Here is a 16,268-nt window from a genome sequence, read left to right on the forward strand (position 1 = left end):
ACTGGAGAAGACTCTTGAGAGAGTCCCTTGGACTTCAAGAGATCCACCCAGTCCATCCTAAAGGAAATCAGTCCTGAATATTTACTGGAAGGACTGATGCTAAAGCTGAAACTCCAATACTTTGGCCACCTGATGGGAAGAACTGACTCATTTGAAAAGACCCTGATGCTGGGAAAGATTGAAGGTGGGAGGAGAAAGGGAGGACAGAGGATGAGATGGTTGGACAGCATCACCAACTCAATGGACATGAGTTTAAAAAAACTCCAGGAGTTGCTGGTGGACAGGGAGGCCTGGCATGCTGCAGTCCATGGGGTGGCAAAGAGTCAGACACGACTGCGAGACTGAAACTGAAGCGAGACTGAAACTGAACTGATGGTGACTGCAGCCATGAAATTAAAAGATGCCGGCTTCTTGGAAGAAAAGCTATAACTAACCTAGACGGCATATTAAAAAGCAGAGACATCACTTTGCTGACAAAGGTCCAAATAGCCAAAACTATGGTCTTTTCAGTATTCGTGTATGGATGTGAAAGTTGGAGCGTAAAAAAGGCTGAGCACCAAAGAATTGATGCTCTCAAACTGTGGTGCTGGAGAAGACTCTTGAGAGTTCCTTGCAGCAGGGAGATCAAACCAGTCCATCCTGAAGAAAGTCAACCCTGAATATTCATTGGAAGGACTGATGCTAAAGATGAAGCTCCAATACTTTATTACCCTGATACAAAGAGCCAACTCATTGGAAAAGACCCTGATGATGGGAAGGATTGAAGGCAAAAGGAAAAGAAGGCGGTAGAGGATGAGATGGTCAGATAGCATCACCAACTCAACGGACATGAATTTCAGCAAACTCCAGGATAGTGAAGCATGGTGCTGCAGTCCATGGGGCCTAAAAGAGTCGGACACGACTCAAGAGACTGAACAACCACCACAAAGGAAAATGAATGATAAAATGAAAATCTCAGAAGAGTCTCAAACAATCAATTACTAGTATTAGACCTGGGGGCTTCCCTGGTGGGCCAATGGCTAAGACTCTGTGCTCCCCATGCAGGGGGTGCAGATTCAATCCCTGGTCAAGGAACTAAATCCCACACGCCACAACTAAAGATGCCATCTTTTGCAACTAAGACCCAGGGCAGCCAAATCAATGAATATAGTTTTCTGAAGTGTTATATGCCTGTTACCCCATTACCCACAAAACGACTCTCCCTTTGAAACTTGTAGAGGTACTTCCTCTACAATCTCATCCTTTAGCTAAGGTGCCACTTTAACAATAATATCACTGTTTGGACACCATTTTCATCAGCACATTAACTTTAAGGTAGACTGAAATGCTTTGAAAGCAGGAGCAGGAGGTTAGGTATTAATCAAAGATTACAGTGATAGAAAAGTATGACAGTTCCCTCTTTATTCTTGAAAGCGTATACCTCAAAAACAGAGCAAATAGCTAATTTTCCAAATTTTATATGACACACTCATTCACACTCTCTCCATTTAGCTCTTTAATCTATGACACCCCTTTTATTTATTTTTTTTAACTTTATTTTAATTTACAATACTGTATTGGTTTTGCCATACATTGACATGAATCCACCATGGGAATGACACCCCTTTTTAAAAAAAGTATATATATGATTTGGAGGGTGAAAAAATGAGAGGATAGCCATTTTTCTGTACAGACTCAATAGGGACCCTCCATCAAAAGACATAAGAAAAACACTAAAACACTGAATGTCTACACAGAAACAGAAAACAATGAAGGTAATAAAGAAAGGCAACACTTTGAATACATAAACAAGCATCTATAAATTCCCCCTTTTATACAAAGAAACATATGCAAGACAAAAGCAAAACAATGCATACAAGTGGAGTTAAAAACATTCTCCATTTATAGTTCACAAAACATTTCCCACTTTGCCTTTTTTTTTTTTTTTTAAGATTTTTGTTGTTGTGGACTATTTTTAGTCTTTATTGAAAATTTGCTTGTTTTATGTTTTGGTCTTTTGGTGGAGAGACATGTGGGAGATTAGCTTCTCCACCAGGGATCAAACATACACCCCTACACTGAAATGGGAAGTCTTAACCACTGGACTGCCAGGGAAGTCTCTATATTTTGTTATTTAATCTGCACACAATTATGTGATTGTCATTTAGTCCGTACATAATTATGTGAGAAACACAGACATAACATATCCCATCCTAAAGGAACGACCTGCCCAAGATATCACAATAGCAGATCCAAGACTAGGATTCAGGTTTTTTGATTTCTCTGAACTATTTTGATACTTAAAGATATCGAAGGGAATTTAAATAAAGAAAATAAATTCACTTTTGAGTGATTACATGTACCAAATACAATGTTAACACAGTTTATTTGTATCTTCTCATTTAATCCTCACAATCATCCTCATGAAACATTATTATCATCATTTGGCAGGTGAAGCTAAACTAGCAGAGAGGTCACTTGTCTAAATTAGAAAGAGGAAGAGCCCAGAGTCACTTCAAATTCCACATACTTGATAGTAGAGACTGCCACTTGCTTTCCAATATCCACCATCTACTTACTCCTCAGCAATAATGTATCTGATATTTAGCTCAGCAAAGTGCCATAGAACTAAGAACCTTTATTTGTATTCCCTATGTTTTCTCGCAACTAAATATGATCAAAGCACTGAGTCAAAGTACTGCACTCCAACTTCCAGGAAGCATATTAAAGGGACGTACTCTTCCTTGGTCCGTGCTCCATAGTTGTTATGTATCTCTAACATCCATTTGGAGTAAGTCAACTCTAAGAAAAGCACAGCTACATGTTAGAAGAACTTGACTGCACAGTATCATAGCCTTAAACTCTTTACCATCTCTTTTTCATGAGGAAGAAATAAGTTTAACTTATGTCAAAGATATCTGTGGATTCCTTTATAGTCAAAAAAGATAAACTACTAAATATACAAAACTAAACATTCAGTTGCATAGTACATTTAATTAATGAATATCTACTATGCACTTTATCTGAAGACACTGAAAATCATGGTAAGAAATGAAGCCCCAGCCCTCTGAGAACTAAAAATGAGCTGATGTTAAAATGTCATGAATAAGAAACAGTGTTCAGTATGACTAAGCACTAGGAAAATGCAAACAAAAACATGAAACTACCTCACACACAGGATGGTTACTATCAAAAAGAAAAAAAGAGCAATAACAACAGAAAATAACAAGTGTTGGGGAGGGATGTGGAGAAACTGGAAGCCTTGCAAACTGTTAACGGGAATGTTAAATAGTGCAGCTGCTATGGAAAACAGTATGGCAGTTCCTCAAAAAATTAAAAATAGAATCAACATACAATCCAGGAATTCCACTTTTAGGTATATACCCAAAAGAACTGAAAGCTGAGTCTTAAAGAGGTATTTGTACACACATGCAACACTATTCACAAGAGCTCGAAGGTGGATGCAAGCCACCTTTATGCCAGATGAAAAATGCAGTATACACACAATGCCTTTGAAAGACATCAGATTCTGTTACATGCTTAACATGAATGAATCTTATGCTCCAGTACTAGAGTGCTCAAACTCACAGAGACAGAAAGCATAATGGTGGTTGTTAATGGCTGGGGCACTGAGAGATTGGGGAGTTAATGTTTTATGGGTACAGGTTGTCAATAATGCAGGAGAAAGAAAAGAGTTCTGGAGATGGCCATAGTGGTGGTTGCAAAATATGTGTGTACTGAATACCACTAACTTTTTAAGATGGTAAAATTTAGGTGTATACTATACCGTAAAAAGAAAACTGGAAAAAGAAAAAATTGTCATGAACAAATTAACATGCAAATGTTCACACATTCCCAACTAAAGGGCCTGAAATACTACCGTTAAATAATCTGTAGGTTAGTTACTAAAATTCCTAAAATACTTTGTGGTATAAAGAAAACCTATGTTTTCTCTGGAATCCAAATAACATTTCTAATGATTTCACTTAACAGAGAAATGTTACATCAGAGTATCTCTGGAACGTGGCACAAAATTTCAAAAATTTCCTGAGATGCAATGCACAGTACAGTTCAAAGTTCATCACATTTAACATGTTAAATGTTGGGCCTTCTTTCCAAATTTTCTTTCTGGACACTATGTTGAAAAAAACAATTGGGAAACTGTTGAGAACTCCAAAACATCAGGGAAGAATTCCAACGCTGCTATAATTGGGCAAACTCACATGTATTTTCAAGATGCAGTTTTCTGATAAAGTATCAAAAGACTGAAATAATGCCAAATATGGGACAGCAGAGCAGTAAGGTCTGATCTTATACAGCCAATCCATGTTCTATCTTTGTATTTCTAATAACATGAAGGTAAGAGCTAGTATTAGAAGCGGTCAAGAGAGAGAGACAAAGAGAAAGGAGGACTGTTAAGAAGATGAACTGAACAAAAACATTTAAGAGGTAGTTTTTGTTTGTTTTTACCACATTTTGTGGTGCGCTGTCACTTTTGAAAGAAAACTAGTAAAAAAAACTGGCATAACAATATTCACACAAATTTGTTTTGCTAACTCATCAATTCACAGATAGAGCAGACTCCTCAAGACATTGAAGAGAGAGTGACTGACAGGGCAAAGGACAGAGAACAATGAAATAAAACTATATACTTTATGAGGACAGAATCCTCATCTATTTTATTCTCTACTAATCCCCAAGGGGAAGCACAGAACCTCAGAAAGGACAGGGTTAAGAGTCAGGGAGTTACTTTAAAGGAGTTTGTTATACTGAAGTATTACTGGAGATGAAAAAAAAAAATAGCTATTTTCAATATTAAACACCAACACCAAGCAAACTGTGCCACATAATATCTAAATGTAACTGTTAGAAATTTAAGTTTTCAGTTTCTCATAAGAAACAAACAACCCAAACCTACTGCTACTTCCCATCCTTGTTACACAACTAATATTGAAATAATTACTTTTGTTAACAATTAAAGTAGGGACTAGGGTTAGGGTCAGAAAAGAGAGGAAAAAAGATATAAGCAGATATAAGCAGGGTTCCATGCAGATCAGACTCTAAGGGAGTAGAGCTGGCTAGCTCTGTGGCTTTTGTCCTCCAAGCCAATTTTAAAAGGGAAAAAACACTGGAAAAGAAAACACTGCAACTAACACCATGGCATCAGTTACCATGAAGCCAGAAAATCAGTCCTTTTCTGCAAGCTGAACATTTACACAGATATGTACATAAATCTAAAGTATATAATATACGGATATTTTTGAAGATATTATTTCTTAATGACCCTAAAAATATGAGAAGCAGGAAAATTCCCAAGTACTGCAAGACAATTTACCCAACCTCTGCGCCTAATCTCCCCTATTCAACCTCTCTTGCAATAACTGCACACGCCAGTACAGCTAACATTGGATAATACTACTTTTCTCATTGTCCTTATCATTATCTACCCCCTCAATTAAATAACATTTCTAAAGGTTCTTTTCTCAAATGCTTATGACAATCCCACTTGCAGAGAGCACTCTTCAAAAACTAACCAGCCATAAAGTTTCTACAAATCTACCTCACTTAAGTACGCCCCCACCAAGAAAAAAACCGCTATCAGCAAACAACATACAATAAAACTCAATTTTCTCTCTCTTCGTGGGTTGTTCATGGGTACAGAAGCTCTTTCTTCACCCATTTTCTGTATTTAGCTTTCTGTCTGCTCCCCAGAGGAAAGTGTTATGTCTCAAAGTGTGGAACAATTCATTCTGCTCTGTCCCATTTCCCTGATCTGGCCCAGTGTTCAGTCCTTCAGCTCAGAGGGAGAAGAGAGGACTTGAGATCACTCTAGTGACTTATCCAGTAGCAAATTCCAGGGGACCACAAACAGGGGAAAGTAAGAATTGGGAGATAATTTGAAAGGTATGTTTCATCTTGTGTCCCAACAAAGTAATGCACTAAGCTTGGTTGGTGTTCAGAGGAAAAAATGAACCTTCACTTTAGAACTTTCTTTACAATATGGCTAAGAAGTGCTAGAATATTTATAAGATACTACTGGTAATTTCCCTCTGGTGAGCAAAAGGTGACAGAATGAGAAGGGAAAAGGGGGAAGAAAAGAACAATTTCTTGTTGTTACACTCCCCTCCATCCCTAGGTGCCATCATATTCAGGAGAAATGATTAACTTATCCAACCAGGAACTGGGCTTCCCAGGTTCGATCCCTGGGTCAGAAAGATCCCATGGAGTGGGAAATGGCAACCTACTCCAGTATTCTTGACTGGAGAATCCCATGGACAGAGGGGTCTAGCGGGCTGCAGTCCATGAGGTCGCAGCAAAGAGCTGAACACAGCTGAGCACACATGGATATCATAACCAGAAACTAAGATCAGTGGAATTTTAGCTGGTAGCCACAAGTCTTGAAGTTTGATATTTAACAGCTCCTTACCCCCTGCAGAGAGAAAGGCAGGATGAGAAAACTGGCTCATGACTAGAGGATTCTCAATGTGACTGAACAGAAGACTGAATTTGAATTTGCTGTTCCCCTTCTTGGTTCTCAGAATCACAGACTGCCCACCTCCCCAACAAGGAGACTCCAGCATCTGGGGGCAACAATAAGAGAAGATGAGAGAAAACAAGGCAGACAGAGGGAGAAAAACATCAGCCATGTTGCCAAACTAACAACTAAATCCATGACGTGAAAGAAGGAAACTAATAGCTAACCAAGACAGAATGGAATAAACAAAAGATCACGTCAAAACAGAATAGGCCTCCTCCCCTTTGACACACCAAACAATATAAAAGAAATTTAAACTATAACTATGAGAGCCTTTTATTCTGAAAGTTTGAAAATGAATGATCACTCTCCATGACTGAAATTTCAGAGGCTGTTTTTAATCCAAATGAATATTTTAAAGTGTTTGGACAATCAACTGTTTTTCCAGCGACCTTGAAACTATCCGATGCTATCAAAGTGAGGTTTAAAACAAATAATATTTACATTTTAATGGTTAGTTAAAAGTTAAGTCGTCCATAAACATAATCAACCTATCAAGCCCACAAAAAGAAAATCTTCCATATTAGGCTGCCCAGTTTCCATACAGATTTCAAATCTAACCCAACTCCACAAAGATGTGGGAACAAGTCTGGTAATTAATGGGAAAACAGCACAATGAAAAAATTTACAAGGAGGTTACATGGAGCACGGTTAGTGCAAAAATCCCACTCCCAGAACAGAATCAACGCCTCATCTCTATTCACACACATACGGGGGATAAAACAAATCTGCTACCAGAGATGAGGACAAATTAGTAAGGCAAATCTGTAGTTATTATCCTCTTAACTATTTTGTATTTATGGGGGGAGGGGGTTAAAAGATTTGCATCATGGTCAAATGCCTTTTAAAAAAAATCACGACGTGCAATTATTAACTGTCACCCGATTCTTATCCAGAGGACTGTCAAAAGGAAAAGGGGGAATGGCTGTCACTCTTTCTAAAACGTAAGGAGGAAAACGTGAAATCAGAACAGAATTAACTGCAGGACCATCACCACCCCCGCCCGCCTCGGTTTCACACCACAGGAATCCGTCTGATGGCACCAGGCGAGGCAGCGATTACCGGGCTCCCGGGGACAGGTTAGCGCCACGCGTGTGCGGCTCGGCCGCGCCTTCCCGGGTCACCACACCCCCTCGCCGAGGGGGGACCGCACTGCTCCGCGCTCGAAGCCGCCGCCGCCTCCCTCCCTCCAGCTTCCCGCACCGGCATCCTCAACCCCTCTCGGCGCGCATTCCCCGCCCGGGGTCTGCCTCGCGCCCGCCGCCCCCGGCTCTGAGGAGACCACCGGCCTCCACAAGACTCCGTCTCCGGCGGCTCCCCGGCTCCGGCCCGCTCCTCCGGAGCACGTTCCGCCCCAACTCGGCCGCGGGGGGCGGGGGAGGGGGGTGAGGCGGAGGGCGGGAGCGCCTCCCGTCTCGCCACGACCCCCGGGGAGGGACGTGAGGGTCCAGCTCACCTGGCTCGGGCGGCTCCTCCCTCGCTCTTGGCCGGCGGCGCCGGGCTGGGGGCCTCTGAGGGCAGCGCCGGCAGCCAGGCGGGCTGGAAGTCCGAGAAGGAGGGCAGGGGAAGGGGGGTCGGGATGCCGGGAGCCGCCTCCTTTCTCCGCCGCCGCCGCCGCCGCGGCTCCAGCAGCCAGGCCCGACGCCCTCGCCCACTCACCCCCCGCCCCCTTGCTCACAGCCGCGCGGTTGGTGCGGCTCTCCCTCACCCCCACCCCGGCACACACTCAACCCCCCCACCCCACACACACACACACACACACTCACCCCCGGCCGCTCCTCACTCCCTCACACTCCCTTCACACTCCCTCACTTGCCTGGCGTGCGCGCGCTCCCGCGCGCGACCCCGCTCGCACACAGCGCGCGCGACGCCGGGGGGGCCGCCCCGCGCTCCCTGAGACCGAAGCGCCGCGCACCGCCCGCCCGCGTGCTGAGGACCCGCGCGCACCCCCGGCCCCGCCCTCCAGGCGCTGCTGCGGCGCGGCCGCGGGCCGGGGGGCGGTGGCCGGCGAGCGAGGGGCTGAGCCAGCTAGCCAGCCAGTCGAACCCGGCCGAGCGGATCTGACACCTGCGTCGGGACCCGCCCCTCAGGCGCCCCGTCCCCATTCGCAGCCCTTGCGGCCTCTGGGGTCGAGGCGAAGCGGTGGGCGCGCGCACCCGGAGGGCTATGGGAGCGCGAGAGCGCTTCGAGGACGCGCCTTCCCCGCCCGCCCCTAAACCGTCCTCACTGAGAAAGGGAAACCGGTGGAGGGGCGAGGTCTGTTCCCAACTCGAAACCGCGTGGTGAATCCCTTCCGTTGTACATACCCTCCCCTCCCTCACAGCCCCTCCTCCGGCCCCACTTAGTCCACCCCTGACGCGAGCTCCCTGAGTCCCCGGACGCGGTGGGCGGTGTGTGTGTCCGCCCCTCGGCGCCTCCCGCCCGGCCCCGCCCACCGCCCGCGCTCCCCTGCGGACCCTTGTCCCGGCGAGTCCCTTCAAACGGTGGTCTCCCCTCCGGAGGCAGGAGGCAAAGATCTGGGGACAAAGATCGTAAATACCTCTGAGGTCCTTCCCCGTGTTCAGAGTAAGGACGATGCCTCTGTATAGTGTGAGGCCAATTTTTAACTACATCCTATGTTCTCAGGGCTTTTGGCAGGTTTTAAGATGCAGGCGGGGCCGCGTGGCACAGCCACCTCTACCACTTAGAAACCAGTGTAAACCTTGGGCAAATGAAGTTACCTAACTTTCTCTGAGCCTTTGTTCTGAACAGCGTATGTTCCAAGGTTGCTGTGAGAATGAAATGTGATAATACACTTGAAAGCATTTTGTAAATTCTCAAGCTTTGCGTGAAAAAGAATGTTCACTTCAGTATGTTTCTTCACAGTATGGCTGAGAAGGGACAGATTTTTAAAAAGATGGTGCTGGTAATTGCACGCTGGTGAGGAAGGTCCAAAAACTCCTCTGCAAAGGAGCGTTAAGAATATGAATCTGTTGAAAACAACCCAAATGTGAATGGGGAAGGAAGATGTGTATAGGTAGGAAGGAATACTATTCAGCCATAAAAAAAGAATGAAATAGTGCCCTTTGTAGAAAGGTGGATGACCCTAGAGAGTATCCATACTCAATGAACTCAAACCAGACAAAGACCAATACCATATAATATCACTTATATGTGGAATCTAAAATATGACACAAATGAAGTAACTTATCTACAAAAGAGAAACAGACTGGGAACAGGCTTCAGAGAGTGGAACTGGGGGAGAGATGGCTTGGAAGTTTGGGATTAGCAGTTACAAACTCTGTTATAGTGAATGGATACACAAGGTCCTACCATATAGCACAAGGAACTATATTCAATATCCTGTGATAAACCATATTTATATGGAAGATAGTCATTTCCAAATAACCTTACTTATTTCTTACCCCCAGATATCCCCAGCTGTGCTACAGTTGTGTCCTAACAAGTCAGCTTTCTTGCAGATCACAATAGCTTCTCAGTCCCTTCAGCCAACAAATTCTTTTCAGCATTCCTTTCTCAATCTTTACAGTCTGCTTTCTAATTTATTTACCACAGAGTCCCCTGACTGAGAAATGTAGCAGGATTTAGGGTGTTGTACTGCTGTTACTATATGTTATGACACTGAGCGTAACCTAGAGTAGTGAACAATTTTCATTAAAGATACACATAGAGGGGCAAAAGTGCTATATGACCTATTGTTGTCTAGCAGCTAAGTTGTATGACACTCTTTTGCAACCGCATGGACTGTAGCCCACCGGGCTGTCCTGTCCATGGGCTTTCCCAGGCAGAAATACTGGAGTGGGTTGCCATTTCCTTCTCCAGGGTATCTTCCTGACTCAGGGATTGAACCCACATCTCCTGCATTAGCAGGTGGATTCTTTACCACTGAGCCAACAGGGAAATACATATGATCTACAACCTTCAAGAGAAAGGGGGGAAAGGTCTACAGAACTAAAATGTTACTACATAGTCTCCTCTGATACTATCTCCTGGAACATAAAGTACTTCTCTTCAATCTGAAGAGGAAAAGAGAATTATTTTGCAATCAAAGCTTGATCACAGAGATCTGACCACAGTGAGCCCAAGAAACACAGGAAAACTAGCACAGAGAAAAGGTTGCCGACATGCCCAACAGAGGATCCCAATTCACAGTGCCATGAACACCCAGGAAAACCAGGTTGTATAGGTGAAAGTGTGGATAGGGAGTATTAGACTAGTAAGTAACTAGCTGCTTATCTTTTTTAAAAATGCTATCAATCATTCAATACACTATCACTATGTGCCAGACACATCCTAAGAAATTCAGAAAACACAGCAATTTTGCTTTCATGTAACCTAGTCAGGGAAACAAACAAACCTGGGAGTATATTTTTAAAAAAACAAAACCAGTGAGGGACTTCCCTGGTGGTCCAGTGGCTAAGACTCTGTCTTCCTTTCCTGTTCGGGGAACTAGATCCCACAGGCCTAAGACCTGGTGCAGCCAAATTAAATACATAACTTTAGAAAAAGAAAACACAAAGCTAGTGGCATGACACTGTATTTTTAGCATTTCCATAGTGGGAAAGCAAGGTTCAGTTTCTTAGTTTCAATCATAGGTTCGAAGTAGTTATAGGTTTCACAGGTTGATGGTAGTTATGTCTGGACAGGTAAGGACTCACATATCTTTTGGGGAACAGTGTAGTTTATCTTGATTTAATCATGCACCGTTTGTTTTTAACCCATAAATTAATACTCTTCAGAAGAGGGTCAGTTGAATCTCTTGAGAAGATATGTTATTAGTAACCTTACATCTCTGGAGTCAGGTAAATCTGATTTATCTGATTTGAAATCCTGGCTTTATTTACTGGTGTCATGGGATCGTCGCCTCAGTTTTCTCGTCAACAAAATGAAGATTATTTCATTGAACTTTAAGGACTCATGAAAGTGAAAGTGGCTCTGTCGTGTCTGATTCTTTGCAACCCCATGGACTATACAGTCCATGGAATTCTCCAGGCCAGAATACTGGAGTGGGTAGCTATTCCCTTCTCCAGGGGATCTTCCCAATTCAGGGATTGAACCCAGGTCTCCTGCATTGCAGGCGTATTCTTTACCAGTTGAGCCACCAGGGAAACTCAAGGATTCATGAGGTAACATAAATATAATGCACTATATAGAAACTGCACATTAGCTATTATTATACATGGCTGATACCAAAATAGTCAAATACCAAAGAGAAGTTATACAATGTTCAGACATGTGGTGATAGTACAAATATACATATTTACTGATGTCCCTTTGATTGTGAGACCAACTCTACCCTGAATAATATGTGAGACAAAGTTAAAGTACATCCTTTGCATAAAGCAAAACATTTCCAGATTTTTGTTCCTAGACATAATAGAACCACTGGGGAGCTTACATCAGAATATCTGGGGTTGGGGTCCAGACACCAGTATTTGCTAACACTCTTCTGGGAATTCTAATGTGCACCCAAGCTAAAGACCAAGGTTTAGACAACAGAGATGCTGGAATTATCTGTATGACTTTATTAAAATGCTCTTGGTGGACAATGTGAAAACAGTAATGGGGGAGGCACATAAAACAGAAGATTTGATGAAACAAAATCTCCCAACAAAGTTGCCCAGGTTCTCTCTGATTCCACTCGAGTTGCACTGGTGTATAGTTACCTCAGTCAGAAAAGCATAACTCATCTACCTCGGAGACTACAGGTCAAACAAAAATCTTTAAGTACCCCATAGCCACCATCTGGTGCAAGTCTTCACCTCCTGGGGTTAAAGACAAAGAAACCAGCTGGGATTTGATCAAAACCAAAGGCCCAAAGTAGTAAAAAGAAAAACTATAAACAGGAAGGAATCCAGGATTGTTATCAGTACCTAAAATAGTGTCCACCAGTGGGATATCTAATGTGATTTTTGTGGGTGGAGAAAAGGTAGTGAGTCTTCTATCAGAATGTACACAAACAAATAAGGAACAGTAGCAGCAGCTGCAGTCAGTCTAGCTCTCCCCAGGCTTCCTCTCCCAGAGTCAGCCGGCTAGAACCAGCCTGGCAACAACAGTCTTCACAGTTAGAAATCGCTAAACCCTGATCTAGCCTTTCTCCACCCACGTCCCTCCTCCTTTCCCTCCACTCCATTTCTGCACAGTAAGCTGAGCGCCTCTAACTATGCTAAGAAAATGTCAATGCCAACACAAAGGAGGATGGGATGTGAAGAGGCAGGAAAGACGGTACATTGGCTGAATCACAGAAGGAAAAAGTGTAAAGGAAAAAGAAAGAGCACAATGTAGGCTTTTTTTGTCCCCTTCCTTTAGTTGTATCTGCCCACTGTCTCTTTTACTATACTACACAAGAGTACACAGAACGTTTAATGCAGATTCCTTAGCCTTCACCTTTGACTTTCTGAATTTTCCAGAGTATCTGAATTTTTTCTTTTTTGAGCCAAACACAAGCAAAATTATAGAATCAGCCAATAGGCTGCAAGCTTACCATGTAATTCTTAGACACATGAAAGTTTGAGAATAGTGTCTTAAAGAAACAAGCCATCTGTAAAATATTCTTAATTTAAAGCACTCGGCATTTATAAACTCAATGGAAGCCCCAAGCAACCTTGTAATGTTGAGTAAATATTGTTAGTCTCTTCTAACAGAAGAGAAAATTGAGGCAATGAGGTAACATCATTGGTGGCAATTTCCCAGTCTCCGGATTCTCTATCCACTGGAGTTTACTAAAAGTATCTAAATCTAGGCTTCCGTGGTGGCTCACTGCGTAGAGTCTGCCTGCCAATGCACGAGACATGGGTTCAATTCCTGGGCGGGGAAGATCCCACATGCCACAGAGCAACTAAGCCCGTGAGCCACAACTATTGAGCCTGTGCTTTAGAGCCCGGGAACGAAAACTACTGACACCCGTGCACCCTAGAGCCCGTGCTCCACAAGAGAAGCCACCACAATGAGAAGCCCGCATACTGCAACTGGAGAGTAGTCCCAGCTCTTTGCAGCTAAAGAAAAACCCCAACAGCAATAAAGATCCGGTACAGCCAAAAATAAATAAATAATAAAAGTAAAATTTTATTGGTAGTATCTCAATCTAGGAAGAATGGAAGGAGAGAGAATGGACTAAGCAAATGTGGAAAGGTAACAGCATGTTCTCTATAAAGAAATAATAGGGGGAAAAAGAAATAGGGGAGAACCCTCCACTCAGGGCAGAGAGTCACCTGATTGAATTTGTTGACATTTCAACCGTAGAAATGGTATCAAACCACACAACAGCTGTTGGACCTGCCATGAATGTCACAATACCACCTTGAATGATTAACAAATATTTACAGATTGATTGGATGAAAGAATGAATGAGTTCTGGGATCATTCTAATGATCTGGCACCATCTTGATTGCTCTGGTCCTGTTGCTGTATTTTTCACATTTAAAAAGTTAGACTAGGGCTTCCCTGGTGGCTGTGTGGTAAAGAATCTGCCTGCCAATGCAGGAGATGCCGGTTCAATCCCTATCTCAGAAGATCCCACGTAGCATGGGGCAACTAAGTGTGTGTGCCACAACTACTAAGCCTGTGCTCTGGAGCCTGGAAGCCAAGACTGCTGAAGCCCTAGAGCACTCAGCAACAAAAGTAGCCACCAAAATGAGAAGCCCTCACACTGCAACTAGAGAGTAGCACCCACTCTCTGCAATCAGAGAAAAGCCTGAGCAGCGACAAAGACCTAGTACACCCAATACGTAAATAAATAAATTATAAAAAGTTAGACTGGGGAGCTCCATTCATTAGTCTGAGTTCATGTAATTATCTTTGATGCAAAGAAACAGAACAATATCTATTCATTTTGTTTTTAAATCACTCTTGCTCTCTTGGGTTTCAAACCCAGGGTGATCATTAAGCTAGATTTAATCTTCCTTTCTTTTCTCGTAGGTTAAATAGAAAACTCCACCTGACTCCCCCAAACTAACTGGTTCCTTGATTTTTCATCTCAGTGTCTCTCAGTTTGGGATTCATCCTGGCAGCATGAGGAAACACTGAAAAGAAAGAAAGAAAAAAAAGGAAAAAGAAATTTTATGTTGAGTGACACAGTGCAATTACTAGGCAAATCTCTAATATGAAAGTTCCAAACCTTCCTGCTAGTTTTCCAAAAGTTTTCGGGACAGTTAGGACAGACAAGCTAGGCCAAGATTGTTGTTGTTGTTTAATTGGTCAGTCATGTCCAACTCTTTATGACCCTATGGACTGTAGCCCTCCAGGCTCCTCTGTCCACGGGGTTTCCCAGGCAAGAATGCTGGAGTGGGTTGCCATTTCCTTCTCTAGGGAGTCTTCCTGACCCAGGGATCAAACCTGTGTCTCCTGCATTGGTGGCGGATTCTTTACCACTGAACCATCTGAGGAACAGAGAGGTTGAATAACTTGTTCAAACTTACACAGCTATTACTAGCTAGCAAGTGGCAAAGCTATGATTTGAATTCAAGCATCAAAGTACATACTCTGAACCAACTTCTTATAAACCCTCAATGACTGCACAGTTGATTTTGTCTGCAGTTTCCTCCTACTACTTAGTATGTAAACTAGTATTAGGATAGCAATGCCTGATATTTTGACTTATGTCTCTAACATAACATACGATTGATAAATAACAGTGTGTGTGTCAGAATTTGTCACAAAGGATCTACAAATCCATCAATCAAACATATAAAGATTCAACCAAAAAACTATTACTGTTACTCTCTGAATATGTATAGATTCTACTGTGATCAACAAAGTACCAATTCATTTGTCATAGATGGATTTGCTAAAATCACAGAAGATTTTTTATCATTAAGCTTCTTCTCAAATTTCAGTTACTAAACATAAAAACTACTATTTTGTGGGAAACTGTGAAATGCTTTGAGGTTCAAAAGGGACCCATTAATAGGCTAGGGCAAAAAAAGATTTAGAGGAAACTCAGGGTTTACTAGACAAACCAGGGTTCATGCCTGACAGAGAGGGCAGAAAGTAGGTCAGTGTCCCTGGCAGTCAGAGCTGGTAGAGAGTAATGTCACCCGAGAAATGGGAGGAGGGGAGGGGGGAGGGGGAAGGGAAATGGAATTTAAGGTGGAGAAGTGGAGACCCTTTGAGGTGGGGAACTGTTGGGGCAGGCAGGGAGGAATTTACAGAGGCGGGCTTAAAGCCTGCCTTTCACCGGCTAATGGCAGAAACAGCTGAATCTCTGCTTCCTCCTCCTTTTTCCCCAGGCTGCTTTCTCCCAGGCCTTATTCCCTACCTCGGATCAACATCAGACCCCCTCTGCTGGAGACAAAGACACTGGAGAAGGGAATGAGGAAAAAGACAAGCCTGAAGAGGAATAATTTCCATAATGGAGAGAGTGGTGAGAAGTGAAGAGAATTTTAATCAAATCCAGGGAAACATGATGAGAGAGAAGAAGGAGCAAGGCAGATGAAAAGAAAGGGAGAGGATGACTGAATAAAATAAAAGACATATTAATGAATGGAGGACAAGTAGTACCGGAAATACAGTTATAATAATCTCTAATGTTTTAAAAATGAAGCAAGCAAAGACCTGAGGAAGACATTGTAATGACTGCAATTTGAAACCATCCAAAATATGTACTGTTTTTGCAACAAAGCAAAACTGATAGGGTCCCAATTAAGACTTCTCTCCCCAGCCCACCTCCAAGTTAAAAGTTATGCTATTTATCCATGGAAATCTAGAAGTTCTCATGACTAAGTTGAATACCTCACTCCAGGTGTAGGTAGTCTCT

At 42.9% G+C, this 16,268-nt stretch overlaps 1 protein-coding gene across 11 annotated transcripts in view; it reads right to left on the bottom strand.

Annotated features, from left to right (window-relative positions):
- RIMKLB (ribosomal modification protein rimK like family member B) overlaps positions 1-8,827 on the bottom strand; it is a 44,961-nt gene extending 36,134 nt beyond the window's left edge. For 2 of the 11 annotated variants that reach the window (XM_069581325.1, XM_069581327.1), the window contains exon 1: positions 8,331-8,785. In XM_069581325.1, coding sequence (XP_069437426.1) covers positions 8,331-8,619 — 289 coding nt within the window. In that variant the 5' untranslated portion in view covers positions 8,620-8,785. Of the gene's footprint in view, positions 1-6,406; positions 6,464-7,576; positions 7,846-7,970; positions 8,139-8,280 lie in introns of those variants that run through there. The other 9 variants (XM_069581322.1, XM_069581323.1, XM_069581328.1 and 6 more) reach the window with 8 other exon arrangements.
- Between the last annotated feature and the right edge of the window lie 7,441 nt (positions 8,828-16,268).

This window comes from Ovis canadensis, chromosome 3, assembly GCF_042477335.2.
Source record: "Ovis canadensis isolate MfBH-ARS-UI-01 breed Bighorn chromosome 3, ARS-UI_OviCan_v2, whole genome shotgun sequence".
In the NCBI taxonomy this organism is placed as follows: domain Eukaryota; kingdom Metazoa; phylum Chordata; class Mammalia; order Artiodactyla; family Bovidae; genus Ovis; species Ovis canadensis.